This window comes from Neolamprologus multifasciatus, chromosome 8 (assembly GCF_963576455.1).
Source record: "Neolamprologus multifasciatus chromosome 8, fNeoMul1.2, whole genome shotgun sequence".
NCBI lineage: Eukaryota > Metazoa > Chordata > Actinopteri > Cichliformes > Cichlidae > Neolamprologus > Neolamprologus multifasciatus.
The window spans coordinates 6,238,858-6,262,042 of record NC_140446.1 but is presented as its reverse complement, the minus strand read 5'-3'; the positions used below and the strand labels follow the sequence as shown (position 1 = coordinate 6,262,042).

The 23,185-nt window shown below is 39.6% G+C and overlaps 3 protein-coding genes and 1 pseudogene across 9 annotated transcripts in view; 2 read left to right on the top strand and 2 right to left on the bottom strand.

Annotated features, from left to right (window-relative positions):
* The window catches only part of LOC146512338 (ankyrin-3-like), a 144,897-nt gene extending 138,029 nt beyond the window's left edge, over nucleotides 1-6,868 (top strand). For 4 of the 7 annotated variants that reach the window (XM_085170859.1, XM_085170862.1, XM_085170861.1 and 1 more), the window contains 6 exons: nucleotides 51-243; nucleotides 457-540; nucleotides 2,584-2,667; nucleotides 3,106-3,354; nucleotides 4,508-4,579; nucleotides 5,401-6,868. In XM_085170859.1, coding sequence (XP_085026985.1) covers nucleotides 51-243; nucleotides 457-540; nucleotides 2,584-2,667; nucleotides 3,106-3,354; nucleotides 4,508-4,555 — 658 coding nt within the window. In that variant the 3' untranslated portion in view covers nucleotides 4,556-4,579; nucleotides 5,401-6,868. The remainder of the gene's footprint in view (nucleotides 1-50; nucleotides 244-456; nucleotides 541-2,583; nucleotides 2,668-3,105; nucleotides 3,355-4,507; nucleotides 4,580-5,400) is intronic. The other 3 variants (XM_085170860.1, XM_085170864.1, XM_085170865.1) reach the window with 3 other exon arrangements.
* Nucleotides 6,869-8,376: 1,508 nt separating this feature from the next.
* Nucleotides 8,377-9,877, bottom strand: LOC146512337 (uncharacterized; annotated as a pseudogene).
* Nucleotides 9,878-15,359: 5,482 nt separating this feature from the next.
* Nucleotides 15,360-17,979, bottom strand: g6pc1a.2 (glucose-6-phosphatase catalytic subunit 1a, tandem duplicate 2). The gene is made up of 5 exons (XM_085169655.1): nucleotides 17,674-17,979; nucleotides 17,474-17,583; nucleotides 16,830-16,932; nucleotides 16,398-16,513; nucleotides 15,360-16,252 (listed from the first exon to the last, which is right to left on the bottom strand). Exons 1-5 carry the CDS (start codon nucleotides 17,904-17,906, stop codon nucleotides 15,750-15,752), a joined length of 1,065 nt encoding a protein of 354 aa, XP_085025781.1. The 5' UTR covers nucleotides 17,907-17,979; the 3' UTR covers nucleotides 15,360-15,749.
* Nucleotides 17,980-18,689: 710 nt separating this feature from the next.
* Nucleotides 18,690-22,258, top strand: g6pc1a.1 (glucose-6-phosphatase catalytic subunit 1a, tandem duplicate 1). Its single transcript, XM_085169656.1, has 5 exons — nucleotides 18,690-19,233; nucleotides 19,344-19,453; nucleotides 20,273-20,378; nucleotides 20,459-20,574; nucleotides 20,909-22,258. Exons 1-5 carry the CDS (start codon nucleotides 19,016-19,018, stop codon nucleotides 21,415-21,417), a joined length of 1,059 nt encoding a protein of 352 aa, XP_085025782.1. The 5' UTR covers nucleotides 18,690-19,015; the 3' UTR covers nucleotides 21,418-22,258.
* The last annotated feature ends 927 nt before the right edge of the window (nucleotides 22,259-23,185 follow it).

Sequence of the window (23,185 nt, the reverse complement as noted above, 5' to 3'; positions counted from 1 at the left end):
CGTCTTTCTGCTCCCAGGTGAATTTGCCTAAATCTATTTAACTCGTCCAGCCCCGACAGTCTAGCTGATTCGCTAGAGGAGCCCCAGGTTCAGACCAACAAACAGAATGGAGGTCAGACTGAAGCAGCCAGGGAAGGGATGGAAAAGGTGCCCAGGAGGAAGGAATCCCAGGAGGACAGCAGCACAGCGGGACCAAGCAGAGGAGACAAGGACGGAGGCAACAGGTCCCAGCACAAAGTCCAGGTGGGAATCGGTCCTTCACAGAGAATCTTGTCTTGAAGCCTTGAAAAAGTCTTTAACTGTATATTATATTATTCTCCTTCTGTTGTTATGTGGGCTTAAAATATTTAACCTCTGAGATTAGCCCAATTCTTCTATCATATGTTAACTTTCCATATGAATCCCACACACTCTGGCCTCGTTGACATTACTCTGCTGCTGGGCTGCCTTCATCAGGAGAGTGTTAGAGAGAAGGAGTCCGACTCCGATGAGGAGACCACTGTCACTACCAGGGTGATACGCAGACGGGTTGTACTCAAGGTCTGTTAGGCCTGGTGTGCAGAGACATGTTGAAGCAGAGTGCAGTGGACCGATAGCGTGTGAAGAAGAGTGATACCAGAGAGACTGAACAGAAGCTATTTGCTATGTGTGCTGAGCATGACAGTAGCAGTGTTTTTGTGCAAGTTTGTTAACATAGACTGGAGTGTGTGTGCAGCTATAGTAACTTTAAAAGATAACTGGAGACATGATATGTGCGAGGAAACAAAGAGACATTTTTTAGATTAACATATGACCCAAAGAGGAGTTCTAAATTTTCTCTAAATTGAAATAGAAACTTGTCTACAGCTGTTTATATGTTTAGCTTTGCTATAGCATTAAGTTCTAATTGCTTGCTTGCCTTGCTTGTGCTCTTCTACCTGGCTGGTGGATTGTTGGTTGTGCTTTACCATATATATTTAATTCACTGACTAAAAGGAATGTGCCAAACTTCTTCTGAGGGGGGGAAGAAAAGGTGGAATTTGATTTAAGCTTCTTTTTTGCATCAGCTAGAAGCAACTAATAGATATTTTAATTATTGATGCTAAGTGCTAAGTGTTTCCAGGGAGTCATCAGGTAATTGCTTAGTGTAAAAAAATAGATTCATGAAGCCCTAAGTGAAGCTTTGACGCAATTTAACAAGATTAAAGCATCACAGATTAAAGACTAATGCTGCTTTGGAATTGACACACTGCCCATGTTGGAACACATTTCCAAAGTGGAAAAAGTCTGCTTGAAGATCTTATAAATTTAGGCTATGTCCACACGTACCTGGGTATTTTTGAAAACGCAGATTTTTCTATTCGTTTGCACCTTTCGTCCACACGTAAACGGCGTTTTCGGTCACTGAAAACTGAGATTTTTAAAAACACCGGCCAGGGTGGATATTTTTGAAAACTCCGTTTTTGTGTTTACGTGTGGACGAGAAAAACGGAGAAAACGCAGCGTTAAAGGTGTGCGCCTTTTCTGACGTCACACTGTGCGCCACGTTATTGTTTCGGTGAAATGAATTTCTACAATACTATTACTGTTAATTGTACTCTCTGCAGTGTTTAAATGCTTACATATACACACACAGTTACTGTCCCTCCACACATACGACTCGGTTCTGCTTCTATGCCCCAGCTTTGTTTACTTTTTCCCACCAAGGCTTCTAGACTTCTGATTGGCCAACATTTCTGCGGTTAGGAATATATCGCCACCTGTTGCTTTGGCATGTTCCTACCAGCGTTTTCCTTCATTTCTGCCTTTACGTGTGGATTATTTTTTAAAACAAAAACGGAAAATCTCCGTTTTCAAAAATACCCGTGTACGTGTGGATGTAGCCTTAATAAAGATAAAAAAAAAACTAAACTAAAGCAAGAATATAACATGTACAGTATTCACAGACAATGAAAATTGAGCTCCGGTGCATCCTGTTTCCACTAAAAGTCCTCCAGCCATCATTCAACATTCAACACAACCTCTTCACAACCTCCACAAAAGGCCGAACTGGCTCGACACCAGTAGATACCAGTTATATTCTATATTCTTTATTGTTTTGTTACAATCTTTGGCTCTATCAAGGTTCATTTTGAGGTGATAATAAGATATATTTGTATGGTTTTTGAATGAGGTTTTGCCTGAACTTTTATTTTTCCATCTATGGACACATCCTTCTGAAGCTTTGTTTAAAAGAAACACTTTTATTGTATTCTTTCCATATTTCTATATTATAATTGTCTTTTAAACAGCATTTGGTGTTTCCAGTGCTTTTGCTGCTGCTGGCTTGGGTCTTGAAGTTTGGACGTGTTGAGACGGCAGGATGCAGTATTACATTACATTATTTAACAAACCTGCCGATCTAAATACTCACCTTTCCACTTTATATGATAAATATGTTCTAGGGCAAATACCCTGGTTTTGCATCCATTGTGATTTGTGGGCTGTTTGGAAATGCTTCTTTATTTATTCGATGAATAACAGTCTTGGAGCTAACCCTACCTGCACCTTTACCTTCCTCATTTCTTTCTCACTTTTCCATCCAAATAAAAACTTTCACCCCAGGGAGAGGAGGCCAGAAACATTCCTGGAGACTCTGTGACAGAGGAGCAGTTCATAGATGAAGATGGGAATCTGGTCACCAGAAAAGTAACCAGTCTTTCTCCTCCATTGCTTTTCTTGTCTTACACCACATGTATATGCCATGTACAGCCACAGTAAAATTTAATAGGGAAAACGATGAACCATAGAAGGTTATGTGAGCGCGATCTGTTTCCCCTTTGGCCATACGCCCTTGGTTTGGGATTGATTGGTTATCTCACCCTCCAGTTTGCTGTCCATGTGCAAACTAGAGGGATTAGATGACCAGTACCCTTCAAAACTGAGGGTTTGGGCCAAGGAGAGGAATTCAGATTGGACCTCATTGTCACAATGATGCCGACAACCTCTTAGATGCATGAACCAAGCCTATCACATATCATCCCATTGACTTTTACACAACACCTCTACATATCTCCCTCATCCTTTTTTCTATCACTTCATCAACTCCCCCACGCTCCTCCTGCTAACATGCTTCTTCCCCTGCAGGTGATCAGAAAGGTTGTACGCAGAGTGTTCAGCTCAGAGGAAAGGAGGCAAAGTGAAGGCGAATTTATTGCAGCAGAAGAACCTGCTGCTGCTGGTGGGGGAGGTGTTGGTGGTGGTGTAGCCTCAGGTGGAGCTGACACTGCTTCTTCATCAGGAGCGGCAGCAAGAGCCACGGGGGGGAAGGGCAAGAAGAAGGGGAAGCGCTCCCGACACGGCCACAAGGAGGAGCCTCAAAGAGTGAAAGCTGAGGTTGCTGTCGAAACAAACTGCCTGACTTAGTGAGCTGAGCTGTCTGCATGAAGCTGTAGCTTTGTGTAAACTCTTAATCACCTTTTAGATGAGCAGAGGACACACAATCTGACAGCATTAAGGCAGCCATAAACCAAAGTAAACTGCATTCCAGTGAGGGGAGGTGTACTACAAAGCGAGATTAATGGGTTAGTGAGGTATGTTTAGCCTGGCTAGATCACCATGGCAACTTCTGCTGAACAGATAACATGGTCCAGAGTGGTTAATGTTCAGGGTTTTGTTGTAAAATTGTCTAGAAGCATCAGCATAAGTTTTAGTTCAGGTTCAAGGCCCTTCTTGCCCCAAGTGTCCAATGAGTTCAACTTGAAGCACAGTTGAGCTGCGATTAAGACCAAAAACAGCACCTAAAAGTCCAGCTAAAATTTGGGCAAAGCAGGTTGGTCATGAGAAGCAAGAGACAGGTGAGCAAAGATAAAATGCCATGGCCACATCGTCACTGGAGACCTCAAGTAGATTTATAAATACACATCAGTTTACAAAAACAGGAGATGAAGATCTTGGCTAAGATTGGTTTATCCATACAAAATGGTAAAATGACAGAAGTGTCAAATGTAATGACTAAATTCTGATGTTCATGCAACTTAAACTTTATTTTGACATTCAGGTTTTGTTTGCTGTTTCTTGTTTGAAAAATTGAGTGTGAGTTTATGAAATGCTGTGCAGTTTAGAACAATTTCATAACAGCAGCCTTACTGTCTGAATACAGTTTGCAGTGGTTGCAGTGTGTGTTTCCTCAGTAGCAGCTACAGCCTCTAGGTTTAGACTAGACCGAGTCTGAGAACTACTAATATCAAGTGATTCAACTAATATAAAATGTCGTTATTCTCTCTATTAAGCATGTGTGCTTTCATTTGCAAATGTACAGATGTAGTAATTTTAACATTTTTTCACTCCTTAAACTCATCTTTCCTCCAGCATGCTGACTGATGTAGAAGATGAACCAAACTGTGCTTCATTAACACTCGCCGATCATGCCTTGCCTGAGTTTAGTACTGACATTTCTTTTCTCTCTCTCTTTTTTTTTGTTTTGCTTTTTTTTTTGTTCCTGTCTTGTACTGAACCTCGCTGCTTTTCTTAATCTCCTTCTGCCAAGCCTGGAGACGGTGCCAACAAGAAACCAGGGAGGAAGAGTCATTCTTAACAGTAGAGCTCTCAACTACAACTGGTAAGAGGCCACTCATAAAGACACTAAAAACTCCCATAAGTTACCCAAATATTCACCTATAGACCATAAAGATTAATTATGTTTCTGTAAATAGAATAAGAATATACTTTATATTTTTTGCTTAATATAAAGTATGGTATATAAAGGCATGTTTAGCTGAAGACTTTAATTCTGAAATTTAGAGGTAAGACCACTCAGATGTCTGTATGCTGAGTATGAAGCCATCTACCTTTTAACTCTGATGTAATCAGGAAGACAACTGAGTTTTTCAACTGGAATAAAATTGTCAGTGCTGTTGTACTCCCAGGCATTACAGTCAAGCGCACCATGCAGATCCTTATCAACAAGAATATTTGCAAGGATTTAAAAGCTAGCAATAAGTTAAGTTGCTAGTTGACATCTAAATGTGACTTTTATGTTCTAGTTAGTATTTAAAAAAATATAACCTTACGTTGTATGTAAACAAAGATGAAAACGAATCACTTGCGAGGTTTTGTAGGACACTTTCTGTTACGTTCCAGAGTTAACTAAAGCTATCAAAATGATATGAACAAACAATTGTTTATGACTTCATGTCCAAAATCTCTTTGTACTGTGTTGAACAGATACTGGAGATGAACTAGTGTCAGGTGGTACTTTCATGTAATTCCAATTTGTACCACAAGGTGGTGCAGTGAATAAATAAAACATATAAACAGGAGAATTAATTAAAAACACAATTACAATCGAGGCTAAGAATATTTAAAACTGCAATCCTAAAGCAGAAAAGTACTTTTTTATACAACAACCAATCTGAAGTATAAACTTTCCTTTACACTCAGGTCCATGGACCCCCACACATGACCCTGGGAGGAAAAACAGACCGGAGCCAATGAAACCGGGAGCCAACACGTGTCTGAAGCTTTCGCTTTACAACGCATGGTTTTCAGCAAGACAACACGTTACTTTTCTTTGATTTCGCATGAGCATGTCACCAAACTCACTCACTGTTGGAAAACAACACCGAAGGACACGCATGGACGTGAGCTGGAAACTACTTTAATCTTTGGCAAATGAAAGGCGTCTGTGACCAAAGACGGCACAAACAGCGGGGGAAAGGACTTCACTCTCTCAGACACTCGCCTTGTATGGCTTTATTTTTTCCTCCTGCACTCACAGTATCGGGGTGCACCATGTGGTTCTTTTATAAAACAAAACAAAGGAGATATAATAGTACCTGGGTGTTTTTGTTGTACATAAATGACACTGTATAAAATCTTTAAAAAAAAAGAATTGGTAGCTTCACAGATTGTTTATGCACTGATTTGAGTTGATGAAGCTTTGCAGAGCCAGTGCATTTGTATTGAGAGGTCGACACTTTTCGTGCAGCCTGGAGTGTGTCTTCTGACGTGCTCTTCCCAAATATAAAAAGGAACAAAAAAAAGCTGTATGTGAATGAAACGAATGGAGAAAAAAATGCTTGATTTTCAACAGAGGACATTTTCTTTAAAGACAACAGCTACTCTGCTCTGTCTGAGGGACATTCTTCAGAGAAATGATATTTTGCTGCATGTTATGTCACTTTATTTTTAACGCTTTCCTTTCTTTCTCTTAATTCAAAGCACTGTAATACAACTTAGAGAGGGTGTGATGGTACTTCTGTCTGTGTGAGCACTATTAGTAACCCAAACATCTGTCATCTATAACTGTTTTGTTTTTATTTATTTTCCTTTTCTTGTTTTTTACAAATGAAATGACACTCCACATCCTAGTGGCGAGATAGTACAGCATCCTTCTTATGCAACAGGAAAGTACTGACACTGTCCAATGCATCTTTCAGACTAGCACATTGTTAGCTCTAGACCGCTAGCAACGCTGTGTGTGTGTGTGTGCGTTTGTCTGTGTGTGCGCGTTTGTGTTTAACATTAGGAAAAAAATCCATGCATACTAGAAGTGTATGTTTAAACTTTTAGTTCTACTGTGGTTTTTAAAAGGGGACTTTTACGTTGATGATTTTTATCCTGTTTATTTGCTTCTATTTACACGAGAACAGAGAATCTCATTTTTAGCCCCATCGCTCAAATCTAAATCTTTGTAATCACACACAAATCACTGTCAGTTATTAAAAATGCGACTTTCTGTTCATGTGTAAATTGTTTTTCTGTTGGTTTTTTTTTTCATATGAATCCACCCTAAGCATCCATTGTTGATAATAAATCTGGTACCGACATGTATGACAAACCAACATAGCCTACACTGGATGATCCAAGTAATTATTTAAGCAGAAAAATAAATTGTGTTTAAACTGAACCTCTGCTAGTCAGTCTGATTTCTCTTTCTGGTTGCACAGGACCAGTGAAATACTGGACATGATTCATACTGATGTCTTTAAGACGTCAAGAAACCCCATGGAAACTAAAAGACAATAAAAGACCTGAAGATGTAGGCTGAAGAGCTTTGTGTATCACAACATACTTGCCTCACATGCTAGTGTCCACCAGGAAATAATGCCAAATAAATGAAATACAGTCACTAAACATGTGGCCCATTCTCCTTGTAAAGGCAGTATTACACACTACACAATATAAATAGTTAAAAATGATAATTGTATGTGTCTTAGACCAAATGCAGAATAAGGGTATTTAGGGGGCTATATGTCCATGCTTCCATGCCACTTGTGACCCACAATGCCCCAGTCATGATCTTAACTAAACACTGGTCATGTGACCCCGTACATTCTGCATCTAACAAATTTTACATAAAAATATATATTTAAAAAATTATTGTATGTATAAAAAAAGACCTTTGCAACTTTTTCAGTTATATGTCAACATCTTGCATAAATCAAACATGCAGATCATCAAGAATGTGATTTCTATACTGGATTGGTCGAGGTTAACAGGGTGCCGGTGGAAACTGTGCTACTGTTAGCTATAGACAAATGAAGAGGAGAAGGTGAAGGCATGATGTCCCATCATTGGTAAAGAGAAAGAGCTGATGGGACATGCAGAGGGTTGGTGTAACAGAGGAGGACGCTAATGATAGGGTGAGGTGAAGGTGATCTGTTGTGGTGATCCCAAAACTGAGTAGAGAAGAAGAAAAAGAGGAATTTCATTCTGTGTTTCGCAGACTACCATGTTTCAACTGCTTGGTACAGTGAAAACCAAAGAGCATCCAAGAATTCCAAATATGCAAATACAGCATTTCTTTTTGGAAAAACTAGACCAACTATACTTTTTTATCAAAAATATTGGAGATTTGTTTTTTTAATAATGTTTCAACAATAAAAAACTACTGATCGATCTATGTATAAATGAAATATACATTTATATCTGTAATTTTCATTTATAGTGACTCTGAAAAGATAAGATGTGAAGCTCTATATAAGAAGGTATTAATTGTGAAATCATACAGAGCTGTTTTTATAATTAAAACACATACAATGCTGCTGGATAAAATAAATATCTTAATATTTTACACATATTTTGCATATGACTTCTTAATATTTCCAGTAATTGTCCCACAATCTAGCTAGGATTCAAACAATTGGTTCATGAAAACAGTAAAATTTGGACTGTACCATCAGAGCGCTGCAAAGCTCTCAAAATATAATAAGTTCAAAATAACCCATATCTTATACTGGGAATTGGTGCAGCTCTTCTGTTAACTTCTTATCTGAAACAAGACTTTTTAGCTGTCTTTCTGTCTAAGTCAACTTTATTCTGTTAATAAAAAAGGTTTGGACAGCAGGTATGTGGTTCTGCTCCACGACATCGTCCAATCTCAGTAGAAAAACTTCTGAGATTTTTGGCTAACGGGGCGTGCGTTTTGGTTTTCTATTTGTTATATTGTTACATGTTGTTGTAACTTCTGCTGCCCTCTTGGACAGGTCTATCTTTAAAAAGAGATTTTAATGTCTTTTAAATGTATGTGAATTTTTCACCTGATTGGAATATTCAAAATGAAATCTTATAACAAAAAGGACTTTAAGCCAAAATTAAAAAGAGACTGGATTTCAGAGTTAACATCATTTAATCTCTGAAACTGTGCATGTTTGCCTTGATGCTCAAATGAAATCTAACAGTAAGACCTGATTGATGTAACCTGACTGTTTGGATTAATAAGTAGTACCTAATCTCAGCCTTAAAGACTTTAATAGACTGATCAGCTGGATGGGTTCATCCCCGTTAGTTATTAGATGTCTTTTCAGTTCGTCTTTCCTCAGGAATGTTTTCCCACGGGATGTGTCAGCTCTCCTTTGTGGACACCCATGTGTTTGGTAAGTGAAGCTTTTCCCACAGACATTACACAGATAGAGCTTCTCACCTGTGTGGGATCTCATGTGGATCTTCAGCGCGTCGGGCTTATACAACTTTTTATCACAGATCACGCTTTGATATGTGGACCCTGCTGAATGGATCTTCATGTGTGTTTTCAGAGCGCCCCTTTTCCCCAAACTCTTTCCTGCAGATCCTGCACAGGAACAGCTTCTCCTCTGTATGGATTCTCATGTGAGCCTTCATGTATTCTTCAAAGCTAAAGCTCCGACCACACACGCTGCAAACACACGGTCTCTCCTCATCAGATTTCCATTTTGAGTAAATGCTTTCCCGCAGACAGTGCAGACAAATGGTTTCTCTCCTGTGTGGTTCTCATGTACAGCTCCGTGTTTGTGGCCTTCAAAATGTTTGCCGCAAACTTCACAGTCATTTATTTGGGGGTAAGCTTACAAGCGAAGCTTCAAGGTTTCCTGGGTCTCAAAATGTTTCCCACACACGCCACACATATCTGCATCCTTCTTGCCTTCCTGCGTATGCTTCAAGAAAGAGGTAGCAGAAAGATTTGCTAGAGAAATCCCTCTTCCTGTGTCCCTTAGACTTTGTTTTTCTGTCCGTTTTATCACTCTGTTCACTTTTCTTCCAGTCCTCATCACTCTCACCCTCTGTACTCTCAGCATCAGAAAGGTCTGCCTCAGATGTTTTCCACAGACTTCACAAACATCTGCACTTTTTTTCATGCGTCAGTGCACATTTCAGAAAAATGCATCTGTGCTGGAAAAACTCTGCAACAACTGCATTCAGTATTTGGTTTTTGTTTGTTGTAGCTGTTCTCTGAGAACGATTTTTCATCTTTGTTGGAAAGATTTTCCGTTCACTTTGTAAACATCCATACCTGGAGTTCCTGTCCGAGGCGTTCTTGTCTTTGATTTAAGTAGCTCATCGTTTATATCTTTATCTTCACTCCCACCTTTTGTATTTTTGTTGACAGTACCTTTAGGTTGGCAGGTGGCACACCTGGGTGCTCTCCTTCCTTCTCCATTTCCACCGTTGTTGAGGTCCCCTTTTCTGCTTGTTGGGTTTAGTAAAACTGTGAAGGCTTGCTGTTGATAAACTCAGAGTCTATCTCTGTATACTTGTCTTTAATCTGTCATAGATCAGTCCTTGTCTCATCATGCATCTGCTACTCAGATGAAATGTTCTTTTCACCATTGGACCCAAACAGTGATACTTTATCTGCATGGAAAGGATGCCAGTTAAAAAAAACAACATTAAAGGAAGCGATTATATTTCTGACATGTATTAATTTGTGTTTCTGGATGTAAATTAAATAGTTCTACTTTTAAAAGACAAAAAGGTCCCCCATTTAAAAGCTGGATGGGATGGGGGTGGTGTAAATAATGTCACACAGTGCAGTTAAAAACTCTGCAGCCAAGGTGTTAACCTTGGCTGCAGAGTTTGGTATTTATTTTCACCAAGACTACTTACCACTACTTACGATTTAGACACTAAAAGCTACACAGGGTTATTTTTCATTCATTATCCTTAATTTATCCAGGTAAAGGTCTCATTAAAATAAAGAAACCGGATGACATGAAGTAATTTTACTTTTCAAGATCAGTTCGCACTTTGCCGTGTGACCTGTGTGTAGGCAAAGGTATGACACAAAAGAGCACAGTCAAAAAGTAGTGAATGAAGCCTCCAGAGACTAAAAATTCAACCAAATACAGAATTTATCCGAAGCCTATAAAGCTCTTAAAAGTGTTTGCACCCAAACTCAACCTGGAAGGACTAATTAAGTTTAAAAAAAAAATACACAATCACAAAAATTAGGACAAAAAAAGAAGTGGAAGGCCTAAAAACACTATCTCCAGCAGGTAAACAGTATCTGAAAGTCATGTCCTTAAGAAACAGGACAAAAATCCATCAAAGGACTTGATGCAGGACCTGAAAGATGCATCTGGCCTTTCAGTTGAGGCACCTGCTGTTCACTGAAGCCTCATTAGTGAAGGTCACCATACTTACAGAAGCTTCAATAACAAAAATGTCTCCACTTTTTGCTCAGTATGAACCATATAAAAACAAACGAGCTCAAGGCAGGTCACCCTGATAAATGTCACTACTGAAGCAGTCGTTTCTTTTAAAAGGTGTCTTGTGTTTCCAAACCTGGAGTGTGCAGCATTTTCTCTGTTACATCCTCCACAACTTCTGTCAATCTCTCCATGACCGGCGTCCATTTCACTCATAATGGAGCACAGAGGCATTTATTTCCATTTCTGAATATTTTTAGAACTTCTACAGCTGCATAAACACTTTATCACACATGCAACAAACTAACAACTTAAAAGTCTGAACAAACTGAAAAGGAGCCATGTTGCTTCTGGTGTTTTCTTCATTTTCAAATTGAAGAAACACTTTTGGTCAATGGTACAACACTGCCACCTTTTAATATGTGGTCACTGCACTGAGCAGGTAATACAGTATTACTGCTATACTTCATTGTATCTAAAAGTACAAGGAAATCGTTGTACATTTTACTATGACTAGATTTAATTCAGAGCTTTATTTAGCATATTTCTTGGCACACATTCGACAAGGTGCTGGAAACATTTCTCAGAGGATTTTGACCATAATAACATGAAAGTGTCAAGTTGCTGCAGATTTGTCAGGTTTTAGTTGTATTCATTCTGTCACATTCTAATATAATTCTATAAAAGCATGTCAGTCTTTCAACTGCCATGCTCCACTACACAGCAGACAAGACTAAACAGCCAAAGATTTAACACACATCAGGCGTGCAAACAGGTAGGCAAATTCATTGTAAAACCACAAAAATGCATGCCTGTTTTGCAACTAACGGGACCCACGCAGCAGTCAAGACCAGTGTTGGTCAAGTTACTTAATTAATTACTTAGTTACTTAGTTACTTTTTAAAAACACGATTTACAACCTGAATAGGTGATAAAGTGATAGATCTTTCAGCCCAATTCTACTTTTTCTGCATAATCCATCATACAAAATGTAATCAAATGGAAAAATCTCTTTTTAAAACTTGTTTTGTTAGTTTTAATCTTTTAACTTTATGCATCAAGCAAAAATTAAATTATATGCAACATTCTCTGACTTGAATAAATTAGTTTAATATTTAAACCTATTTTCTGCACATTCCAGCACATAAAATATTTTTTTGTGTGTGTTTACACTCACTCTTTCAAATAGATGCAAGTAAAACACAGCAGAAAATAAATAAAGTCACAGACTAGCGGTCCTGTTGCTCTATTTTCACCTGTAAAGCAGGAGTTTACTTGAGTTTACTTACTCGTTACTTGAAAAAAGTAATCGGATTACAGTAATCCGATTACTTTTAATCCGGTTACAAGTAACGCGTTACTGCACATCTCTGGTCAAGACTGACAAGAATTATCCAAATATGCATAATATTTTACCAGGCCCCAAAGCCGAAATTGCATAGCATTAAACATAGTCAAACACTCTTTTGCAGCAAAAGGAGTAGAGTGAAATTAATTAATGATAATATTAAACTGCTCATAATAAGCCAAAGTGTTATCTCCATCTCAGTGCCTGGTTATTAAATGTGACTTGTTGCTCGGGGTTTAGGGTTTTGTTGTTTTTTTTTTTTTTGTTTGTTTTTTTTTTTTTTTGGGGGGGGGGGGTGGTTGTCATGAGGGGGATTGGTGTCCAAAGTGTTCAATATGAGGAAGGTTTTAACCATGTTTTTAATTGAAGTTGGAGAATGGTCACATGGAGGAGGTAAAGGGGGAAAACATTTTTTTCTTAGAGTTTTTAGGATTATGAAGTTGCTCCTTATTTTACAATATTACAACTATTTCTGGCCACTGTAGATTATAATGCTTGATCATTATTTAAAGAATCTAAACCTTATTGTTTATCACAAATTAGAACAACAGGAATGTTGTGTGTTGGGGGCGGGGTTTGTTTGTTTTTTGGGTTTTTTTTTTTAATTGGCAGGAGGTGCTGCGATGTCTTACTTGTGCGACAGAGGGTGCTGCAATACCCTCTAACGGTTGAACGAGTTACCTAATAAAGTGACTGATGAGAGTATAGGGAAGTGAGACAGCCTGCATATAACGGTACAGCAGATGCACCAAGAGGACCAACTGAACATTCTTCCCGATATTTTTCCGTTTTAGCTGGGACTTTAGTATTTGCCTGCATCTCTCTGTCACACACACACACCTTTCCTTTGAGCGTCCAGACCTCCCGTGTCTGAGAGAGATGCAGTTAGTGGGTATTAGGAACTGCGTGAGCGCATCCATGTGCGTCATTGAGGTACACACCCGCGCCAAATGAAGAATGTGACAGACTCAGTGATTGCATCGATTCTGAGAGCTTGTTCTTCTCATTCCTGATTTTTTAAGGCACAAATTTGCCAATGACAATCCAGCCACCGTCTTTGTCTCTTTATGTCTGCGCGGATGTTTAGCAAAACTCTACCGCTTTGTGATATCGGCCAAATTCTTATTAAATTAAATTTTCTATCAAACTTTACGCATTTTTATGCAACTGCAGCAAATCTCACTTTACTTGGTGTTTTTCCTCTTGTGTCCCACTTAACTGTTCATCAGGCATGTCACGTGTGTATTATGCAAAACACAGAATGGCAAATATTGAATGTTCAGTGTGCACTTTCGGCCCCGTGTGCCTGACGGGCCCACAGACACGGGTATGACGTGGGAAATCGCTGTCATCACTGCAAGTCGAGATAACGGATCTGAGTTAATTATTGATATCATCCCGAAATGTTATCTTTATCATATGAGGTTATACAACAGCCAAATGTGACACGGGGTCTCTGGAGGGGACGTGAGGACGAGCGAGTATATTCTTGATCTATTCAACATCGGGTCTGTTTTTCAGTGTCCAAGATTTACTGCTTATCTGATCCCATAGGAATCCAATAATAGAGCAAAGCTGGAAATGTCTTTAAACAGTGAGCTTTTATTTGTGTCTCTGGCAAAAGAGGGAAAAAAAACAACAACAAAGATGATGAAGGCTCTTGTCAGGTGTTCAGCTTCTTCTTAACTGTATTAGATTCCTATGGATCTAATATGTGTCGATGTAAAAACATATTAAAAAACTGTCCAATTGTATACCAGTGCATGCATTTTTCTCCACTATAGGCTAATTTATCAAACTATATTGTTTGATTTGCATATCCAAATGGAGGCAGGATAGAATAAGTACATGTAAGTACATTTAAGTACTTAGTACTTTCATTTTCATCTACTTTAAGAATTTACTTAAAGTAGATGCTATGATTCAGAGAAAAATATTGCATTTTAAACAACATTATATATTGGAGTATTAGAATTGTAGTTAATGTAAAAATAAGAATGAATAAAATGTAAGCCATTTAAAAAATGTTTATGTGTGTGTGTGTGTGTGTGTGTAAATATAACAATTTTCTGTTGTTTTTTTCTATCAAAAAAGTAAGTAATCATTTTAAAGTTGTATGTAATTGGTAATTCATTCAATTTACTTTTATGTCATTTCAGCTTTTATCGTTTTGTTGTTTTATTGTCTAAACTTTATTCTCTTCTTTCCTTTTTATTGTTGTAGTAGACAGATTAAACCAGGGGCGTCAAAGTCATTTTACATCATTTTACAGCTCATTTTGTTCAGTAAACAAACTTTCTGTCATCATACACATGATAAATATGTATAATGACAGAAAGACGCATGGATAGTTCATTGCACTGCCCTGTAATTATAAAATATAAAGTTTTTTGTTAGTTTACTGTGAATAACAGGAACTTTCCTATCATTTAATTGTTTATTATTTTGGTGTAGGATGAATGACAATGAGGGTAGAAAGTCTTTATCAATAGGAAAAGCTGTAAAACATGAAAATACTGAACATACTTTTTAGTATTAAGTTTAAAATCTATATATTGCTTCACATGATCTAAAAACTGTCCACTTGGCTGGATTTGAGTCTTCACCAGGCCAATTATGGCCCCGGGGCCTTATGTTTGACACCCCTGGATTAAACTGATGAGCCCCTTTTAATATTTGCGTATGTATTTTTATCTCTGCACCTACTGTACCTTTAATTTCTGCACATATAGTATATTTTATTCTGCATATGTGTTATTTATTGTTGGTTACTGCTTTCTTTTCTTTTAGCACTGATGTGGGACAGTTCTCCAATTTCATTGTACTGTTGTACAGTGCATGACTGTGCAATGATAATAAATTGTAAATAATGAGTTAAAAGTGTTTGTTTTCTGCTTATTTTCTTTTAATTGAGATTATTCTGAATATTATACTTATTGTGTGATTTATTTTAAGAAAGCTGAGTATCTGAGTAAAATTTTTTAAATTGTGGTGCACATATTAAAAAAAATACGCTAACAGATATTCCAACGCTGGTGAGAAAAATAGAATATATCTGTCTTAGTCTAAGTGGAAGAAAATGGTCATTAGTCAAGTATTAAAGGAACAGTCCAGTGATTGCACATTTTTAAGAATGAACCAAATCGTTTTTTTTAACATTTACAAAATTTTTATTTAAAAATATTTCAACAGTCCCAAAAATACTTTCTATGACATTGAAAAAATACATTACTAATACAGTTAAAATACTATACTGAAGTCGTGAATGACCGTCCAGGACAAGCGTCATTATCGTGTTGTCGCATATTCAAAATAGTTCTTTGTGAGTGTCACTGGGCAGCTTGGATAGTGCTTTCACTTAGTGTCACACAATGTTCAAGGTTCAGTGTCCAAATAACACAAAATGCATTTTCCTGTTGATCTCAAAGCTTTTCCTGAGGATTACGTGGCAGTGTGGATAAAACAAGCACCAAAGGAATGTGTTTTAATAGGAAGAGATTTCCTTTTCATTAGTCTTTGTGATATGAAGTTGGTGCTCACACTGCCTTTTTGTTGTGCCGGCTCAGAGATCGCTTCACACAGTATGGGATGATACTGACAGTGACCAGTGGCACAGTGGCACTCTTGCAGAAGGACAGCAGGTAGAAGAGGGCCGCGGTATGTGTGGGAGGCTTGAAGGAGTCAAACAGGTGCAGCAGGAGCAGAGAGCTGATGATGCATCCTGCTTTGACCAACGGGCTGCTGCTCTTTTTGGTTTCGGTGTAGAGGGGGGAGTGCAGGCCCAGACCCAGGCCAAACAGCGTGCCCATGTTGCGCAGGAGGCTGGCAAAGGGCGTGGTGTCCAGGTGGACCCACTCTGGTCTGATGCACCACTTCTGCGCTTTCTCCATGGTCCACAGCAGGTCCACACCCAGAGCTTTGAGCAGCACATAGAAGCCAACAGCGAAGGAGGTGAGGAACAGAGTCGTGTAGAAATACTTCTTCATGCTGGCGCTGTAGATCCACCGAGTTCTGTTAAAGGCCTCAGCCACAATCATACCTAGAAAACAATGATCCACATTAGGAAAGCAGAGGCGCATATTTTGCGTTACCGCTGCAGGCTTAATAACTGACTATATTTCTGACTATATATTTTACTGAATGACTGAGGCATAGCCGTTCACTGAAACTGTAAAAATACTCACCTGTGATAACACCGGCGATGACCTGGTGGGGGAAGTGGGCAGCAATAAAGACTCTAGAGAGGCAGACACACACCTGGACCCCACAAAAAAGCGTCCACAGAAGAGCCTTCAGATACCTGTTGAAGTACAAATTCACACGGCTTAGATTCGTTGATTTCCAGCAGCTCAAGATTACATGAAAGAAAATCTTTTCAAGCACTGTAACAATAAACAAATTTATTATTCTCTTATCATGAGAACTTCAGCTGCCTGCACGTCAAAACAACCCGTGTTTAACACCCTGTTTTCAGTCAATACTTCTAAGAAGTCAATGATCAACCCCAGCACCGAAGAGATAGCGTGTCCAGAGCGATAAGCTCTGAATGGAGAAAAATGGTAAACAACACCAAAATCAGCAGGGCCGAGAAAGGAAAAATAAAGTTATAGACTCACCACTGACTGTTTGTGGATTTGTTGCTGGTCACGATGGCGAGGATGGAGGTCACCAGGGTGTAGTAGACTCCTGCAGCTCCCATAGCATGGCCAGAGGGGCTGCCTAGGTAACACAGACAGAGGGAGGAAGGCAGTTATTAACATGTGGGCCAGAGCAACCTGCACTGCTCATTCATTATATCCTTTTGTTTTGTTGTTTGTTTTAACCTAAGTAATAAATGAATGAAAAAGATAGCCACTATTTTATTTGAACTTTATTTTAGACAACTCGTTTGGCTGCTGTCCAAATAACCTAACTGCAAATAACATAACATGCACGTTTATGGACTGTGTCACAGGGGAAACATGCAAACTCCACACAGAAAGGCAGACAGAAACCAGAGGATACAAAAGAAACGTTCTTTCTGCGATATGTACGAATTAAGCACAATATCACCTGACAGCATTAGGGCTTTATCTTGAGGATGAGCGCCAAGATCTAGATCTTTAGAATGATAATTTATTTGATTCGGCCAATTTACTTCAGAGTAAACTTCAGGCAGGAACACATGCAGAGTGAGAGGAGCTGTAGGCTAATGGGAGTCGGTTTATTTTTACCCTCACGCAAGTTAATGCAGCCGTGCATGAACAGTGGTGTCTCTCACCTGGTCCGGTCTCACAGGTCATTGGGTACTGCTCGATGTGAGGGGGCACGGCGTTTGCATAGTAGGCTGTCTCGTGGACCCACCAGTACGGCCTCTCTCCAAACAGAATCCTGAAGAGGACAGCGGAAACATGCATTGAGTTACGGTCTAAAGAAAGCTTGTTTCACACGATTATATATCAGTTAAAAAAATACGCTCACCATTTGAACACTAAATTAAGCCAGTCTCCGATCACAGCCACCCAGATCAGCTTGACGCCCACTGAAGCCCGCAGGTGAAACCAAAGGGGGAAGAAGATGAAGAAGGTGTTCCTCAGATCAGCCGCCCAGGAGACCCAGAGAAACAAGCCCTGGGCATCTTTGTAGTTGGTCTGCAGGTAGTGGGTGCTGCTCACCCCGAAACCCTGCACGGCGTCCATCGCGGCATTAAGCATCTTAGCGTTAAGAGGAAGAAATCTCAGTCTAGTGATGTGCGAGTGGAAGAACGGAGAGTGCTGTTATCAGCGAGACAGCTGGCTGTTTTTATAGTGGACGGACCCACTACCCAAACGCATGCACACGCTGATCTTTGGACCTTACGCATGTGTAATAAAAGACTGGCAGTCACTAGAGTTTGGGAGGCATGTCACACAAACAAGTTGGGAAGATAACAGGAAAACAAAACGTCAATCAGTATCTTAGAATCACTGTACAGAGAGAGTCACAGGAGACAGGAAGCCAATCGATCAGTGGCTGTCCTCCTCAAGTGTGACCCAAATTAAACACTTTGCAGAGAGATTTTTTTTTCTGCTGACCCACAGACTATTTTTAAAAGTCATCTTCGTCTTCTTCATTTTTGTCCACGTGGCTTTGACTTCGGCATTAATAAAGGATAGCCGTGTTTTCATATTTCCCTTCTTACAAGTGCACATTCTCACTAATAATTTATCAGTAATGTCATTGATTTTTTTAGTGAAAACATGCCGCCGTTCAGAATGATGGAGTAAGCCATTTCTATATTACATAAGGAGATCAATGATTAAATGAGTGAGTTTGGGAGGAAACAAAGCCGATGAGATAGTTGGTGACAAAACAGAAAAAGAAAAAAATAGATAGCAGGTGGAACATAAGGTACTGCACTCTTATGAAAGAAAGGTCTGGTGAGGACATCTGCACAGATTAGCTCATATTTTGTTCTGTTTCCGGAGATATGTTTACAAAAAGTTCAAAACCATTTTGTTGTTTCTCACATTGGGGTTCAGGCACAAGTAGGGATAACGGGTCTTTGCTAGAAGTCTGCAATCTGTGCATGGGCAGCTGCTGCTTTCTGTTACGATAGCTTTTAGCAGAGGGGGCCCCCTGAGGTGTAAAGGTTAAGTGACCTGTCTGCACCGTTGCAAAGTTAAACAAACTTGCTAGCCTTGAGTAAAGTCCAGTGGGAATCATTCAGTGGAAGAACGGACAGGACGGCCTCAAAGAGCTTTGCTGAAACCTAACCAAGAAAAAAACCAATAAAGAGATATTTTCACAGCATCGTCCTCAGAAAGAGGTCTGGGTTGTGATCATGGATCTTCTACACAGCTGGGGCGTTGAGCTGGCTGTCTATCTGCAGACCAGCTATGGCAAATATGAAGGTTTGTTCGACCTGGCATCCACAGTGGCCGATCTGCACACCACGTTCTTCTGGTTGTTCCCGATCTGGTTCCACCTGCGGAGGGACACGGCACTCAGGCTCATCTGGGTGGCTGTCATTGGAGACTGGCTCAACTTGGTCCTGAAATGGTAACTGGGTGAAAGGGTCCAACTTGAATTCAACTTAAAACTTAAACATTAAAAAAAAGGAACGGTTGCATGATTCGTTTCCTGTTTTTTTTTTTGTTTCACTGTGGCAGGGTTCTATTTGGGGAAAGACCTTATTGGTGGGTTCACGAGACCAAGTTTTATGGAGCAGGACCGGCCCCTTCACTCCAGCAGTTCCCCATCACATGCGAAACTGGACCAGGTAGAGTTCATGACAGGCATGCGGACCGCATGAAAACTGAACAGAACTAGTCTGTCGTAATAGAACGATAAGATTTATTTGGCACAGTACACAATTAGTCTGATAAATACTCCAGTATATCATTGCCAGGTGATAGCTGTAACAATTGGCAACTGTACACGACTTTCTGTGAATGGGTATGACTTTAATGGTGATAAATAGGTAATAAACTTGTAGTGCCTTTTATCTTGCTCCAGTTTCTTTGAGAGATCTCTGTCCTTATACTATTAGTAGAAGGGAAGGTAACAAGGTGCAAGTGTTTTTCTTCAGTCTTCAGTTTCCAGAACGTATTAAACGTTCTGGAAACTGAAAGAAAAAGATAAAAGATAACAACAACTTTCAGCAAAATATGACATATTCAAACCACCTCAGACTTGGTGTTGCGCTTACTCTGGTCACCTGCAACAAAACTGCCAAGTCTGACGAGGATCAGTCGTCAAGATAGATGAAGAACCGACTGATCGCTTTTCACCGAGGGGTGGCTGTAGCTCAGGTGGCAGAGCGGATCAGCCACTAACCAGAAGGTCGGTGGTTCGATCTCCAATCTGCATGCCAAATATCCCATGTTGCTCTCCGATGCATCATCCATCGGAGTGTGAATGTGTATGAATGTTAGATACTTAGCACTTAAGCTTAGAAGTGAATGGGTGTGATTGGGTAAATGAATTAGCTGTATAAAGCGCTTTGAGTGCTCGGACAGAGTAGAAAAGCGCTATATAAGAACCAGTCCATTTACCACTCTAAATTAGGAAATGCTAAGCCCAATTTCTTTCTTTGCAGGAAGTCCTTCAGGTCATGCCATGGGTGCAGCTGGTGTCTGGTATGTCATGGTAACAGCACTGCTCTCTATTGCAAGAGAAAAACAGTGCCCCCCATTGCTATACAGGTGAGTCTGTGTTAATACAATCGCCTTTTCTGGCTCTCTGGAGTCTTCTGTGCACCTACAATCAGTGTTGTCCCTGTCAGATTTTTGTCTATAGGCCTGTGGATGCTAATGGGCCTAGTCGAGCTGGTGGTATGCATTTCCAGGGTCTACATGGCTGCTCACTTCCCACACCAGGTTATTGCAGGAATCATTACAGGTCAGTCCATCTAAAGAACTCTAGTCGATAAAGTGTTGACTTTTACAAAGACTTTGATGTGCATAAAAACATTTTGCAAGGGTTGGAAATTAAGTTTACTGAGTGATTATGTAGCCTACAACTACCAATATCATATTTTTAGGAGCAAATGCCAAAGATCAAACAAAGAAATATTGTAGAAGAAGAATTAAAATATGGCTCAGGTTAAATGCAATCTTAAAATTACAAAAATATGATATATTTAGACCATTTTAACTTCAAATATTGTTTTATTGAGTGTACATGTTACACATTGTCCCTGTTTAATAAACCACCTTGTCTGTTTTCGTCTTAGGCACACTGGTAGCTGAAGTTGTTTCCAAGGAGAAATGGATCTACAGCGCGAGCCTGAAGAAGTACTTCTTAATTACCCTCTTCCTCACCTCCTTTGCTGTTGGCTTTTATGTGCTTCTTAAAGCTCTGGATGTGGACCTGCTGTGGACCATGGAGAAAGCCCAGAAGTGGTGCATCAGGCCAGAGTGGGTTCACCTAGACTCTGCCCCCTTTGCTAGCCTCCTGCGGAACATGGGCAGCCTGTTTGGTCTGGGCCTCGGTCTGCACTCGCCGTTCTACAAGACGACCAAGATGAGGATTAGGAGCGCCCCTTTCAGGATTGGATGTATTGTCATCTCTGTATCCCTGCTTCACCTGTTAGATGGATGGACATTTTCCCCTGAAAACCACATGACTTTCTATGCCCTTTCCTTTGGTAAAAGTGCAGTTGCACTTTTAATCCCAACTACTTTGGTGCCTTGGGTTTTCAGCAAGATTTACCCTGTAAAGACAGAAGGCAAAAACCTGTAGCTTTAAGGCAACTGGAGGATTAATGTTCTATATTTACAAGGATTCTTACTTCTCATTTTTAATAGACATGGATTAAGCCTCATCTCTGCTGTTCACTGTTTTCTTCTGTTTTAATCTGGGTCTAGGTTAACTCCATATCTAGGAAACTTGCTATAGAGTTTTTGGAATATTATGCTGGCCTTGTTACCATTTAGGAGCTGAGGGAAAAGGCTACTTTACTGATTGGAACAATAACATTTAATTGGATGTTACCATTCCCAGAATCTAGACTAGTTAGGGACAGAAAAAGGATGTAGACACCCAACTAGCACTCTCAGATAATTGCTGTAAAGCTCACTGATAGACCACATTTATTCAATTTGAAGAAATAAGAAGCGTCCCCTTCACGGTATGAGCAGTAAAGGGTAAAAGTAAAACACAAAAAGTTGTCTTAAACCTTTGTTGTTGTTGTTTTTTTTTGGATATGCTAAGCTAAGCTCAATCTTTCCTGGCTCTACAAAGTGCTAGCAGCCTTCTAATTTAGTTAGTTTAAGTTTAAGTAAAATATGAACATTTTTCCACATATGTTTTCCACTAATTGTTTTCTAAATGGTCTTATTGGGACTTCTGCTACAATTATTACAATTAACCTCCTTGAAATTGAATAATGGTTTATTTTTGTCCATCAAATTACATTTAGTCATGTTTTCATGTTTAGAATAACTGTCTATTCAGTGTCTGTAATATTGTACGCTTCTTTACCATCCACAGTATATATGAGATAAAGATCTTTACTCATACACGCAGCCACCACCTCAGTAAAAAAAGTATTTTTTAAACAAATAAAAACTGTTTCTTGTAATCATGTTTTCGTGCTTATTTGAGAAGTGCGGCGCAGCCCTGGCAGTTTTCTCAGTATGTCTCAGACTGATACTGATTAATTCTCTGGCCAGAACAACCATTAAATATTAACCAGAGCATGCTCCACTCACTCGGCAGTCCCACATAGTGACACTGCCTCGCACCACAGCCATGCGCTTTCAAAGGTACATGAAGGGTCAAGGGGCAGAAAGCGTTGCCGACAACACGTGGGCCTCATGAGGCTTTAAAAATAGAACCTTGTTCAGGTGACGAACTATCGAAGCAGCTTTGGATGTATGGTACTGAGATCAGCAGGATTGCAAACAAAGGTCACAATCATATTATCACAGACACACCTCTATAAAACTGCTAATTACATTGTGAAACTGCAAAGTCCAACTGAATGCAATCATAGGTCACCTAAAGTTGCTGTGGTAATGAGAAAAGTAGGAAACTGAAGGTAGTCGCTGTGCTAACTTTGCTGGACATGAAGTCCTGCATCAGATAACTTAGATCTCGTAGATCTAAACATCATGGAGCCAGTCTGGGATTACATAAGGAGACTTAATAAGGAGACTTAAAGCAGATAGAGACTGTCATTATATGGCATTGTTTTTGAGAACAGCCCCACGTTATCATGCCTGAAAGGTTTGATCAGCATTGCACTATTTTACAAAATAAATCATACTTAATCTTAACAGGACCCAGTGATTATCACGACACATCCCACCAGCAAACGCCAAGTGCTCCTTTTTTGATCATTTTATGTCATTGTCTTCTTACGCTGTGCTAGTTATTTCCGGTTCTTATCTCAAGAAGCTATATGGGAGTTCTTTGTACAGGTACGCTGCATTGCGTTTGTGTGACTAGGAGGCAGGGGGACAGAGGGTATAGACCTCACAACTACGTCAGGGACGTTGAGTAACTG

Excerpts from the sequence above, each read along its gene's own strand:
- g6pc1a.2 (XM_085169655.1), bottom strand. The coding sequence starts at position 17,906 with ATGCTTAATGCCGCGATGGACGCCGTGCAGGGTTTCGGGGTGAGCAGC. Across the intron at positions 16,933-17,473 it reads GACCTGTGAGACCGGACCAG|GCAGCCCCTCTGGCCATGCT; the intron begins GTGAGAGACACC and ends TGTGTTACCTAG. Across the intron at positions 16,514-16,829 it reads AAATCCACAAACAGTCAGTG|GTATCTGAAGGCTCTTCTGT; the intron begins GTGAGTCTATAA and ends GTACTTCAACAG.
- g6pc1a.1 (XM_085169656.1), top strand. The coding sequence starts at position 19,016 with ATGGATCTTCTACACAGCTGGGGCGTTGAGCTGGCTGTCTATCTGCAG. Across the intron at positions 19,234-19,343 it reads CTCAACTTGGTCCTGAAATG|GGTTCTATTTGGGGAAAGAC; the intron begins GTAACTGGGTGA and ends TCACTGTGGCAG. Across the intron at positions 20,575-20,908 it reads TATTGCAGGAATCATTACAG|GCACACTGGTAGCTGAAGTT; the intron begins GTCAGTCCATCT and ends TTTTCGTCTTAG.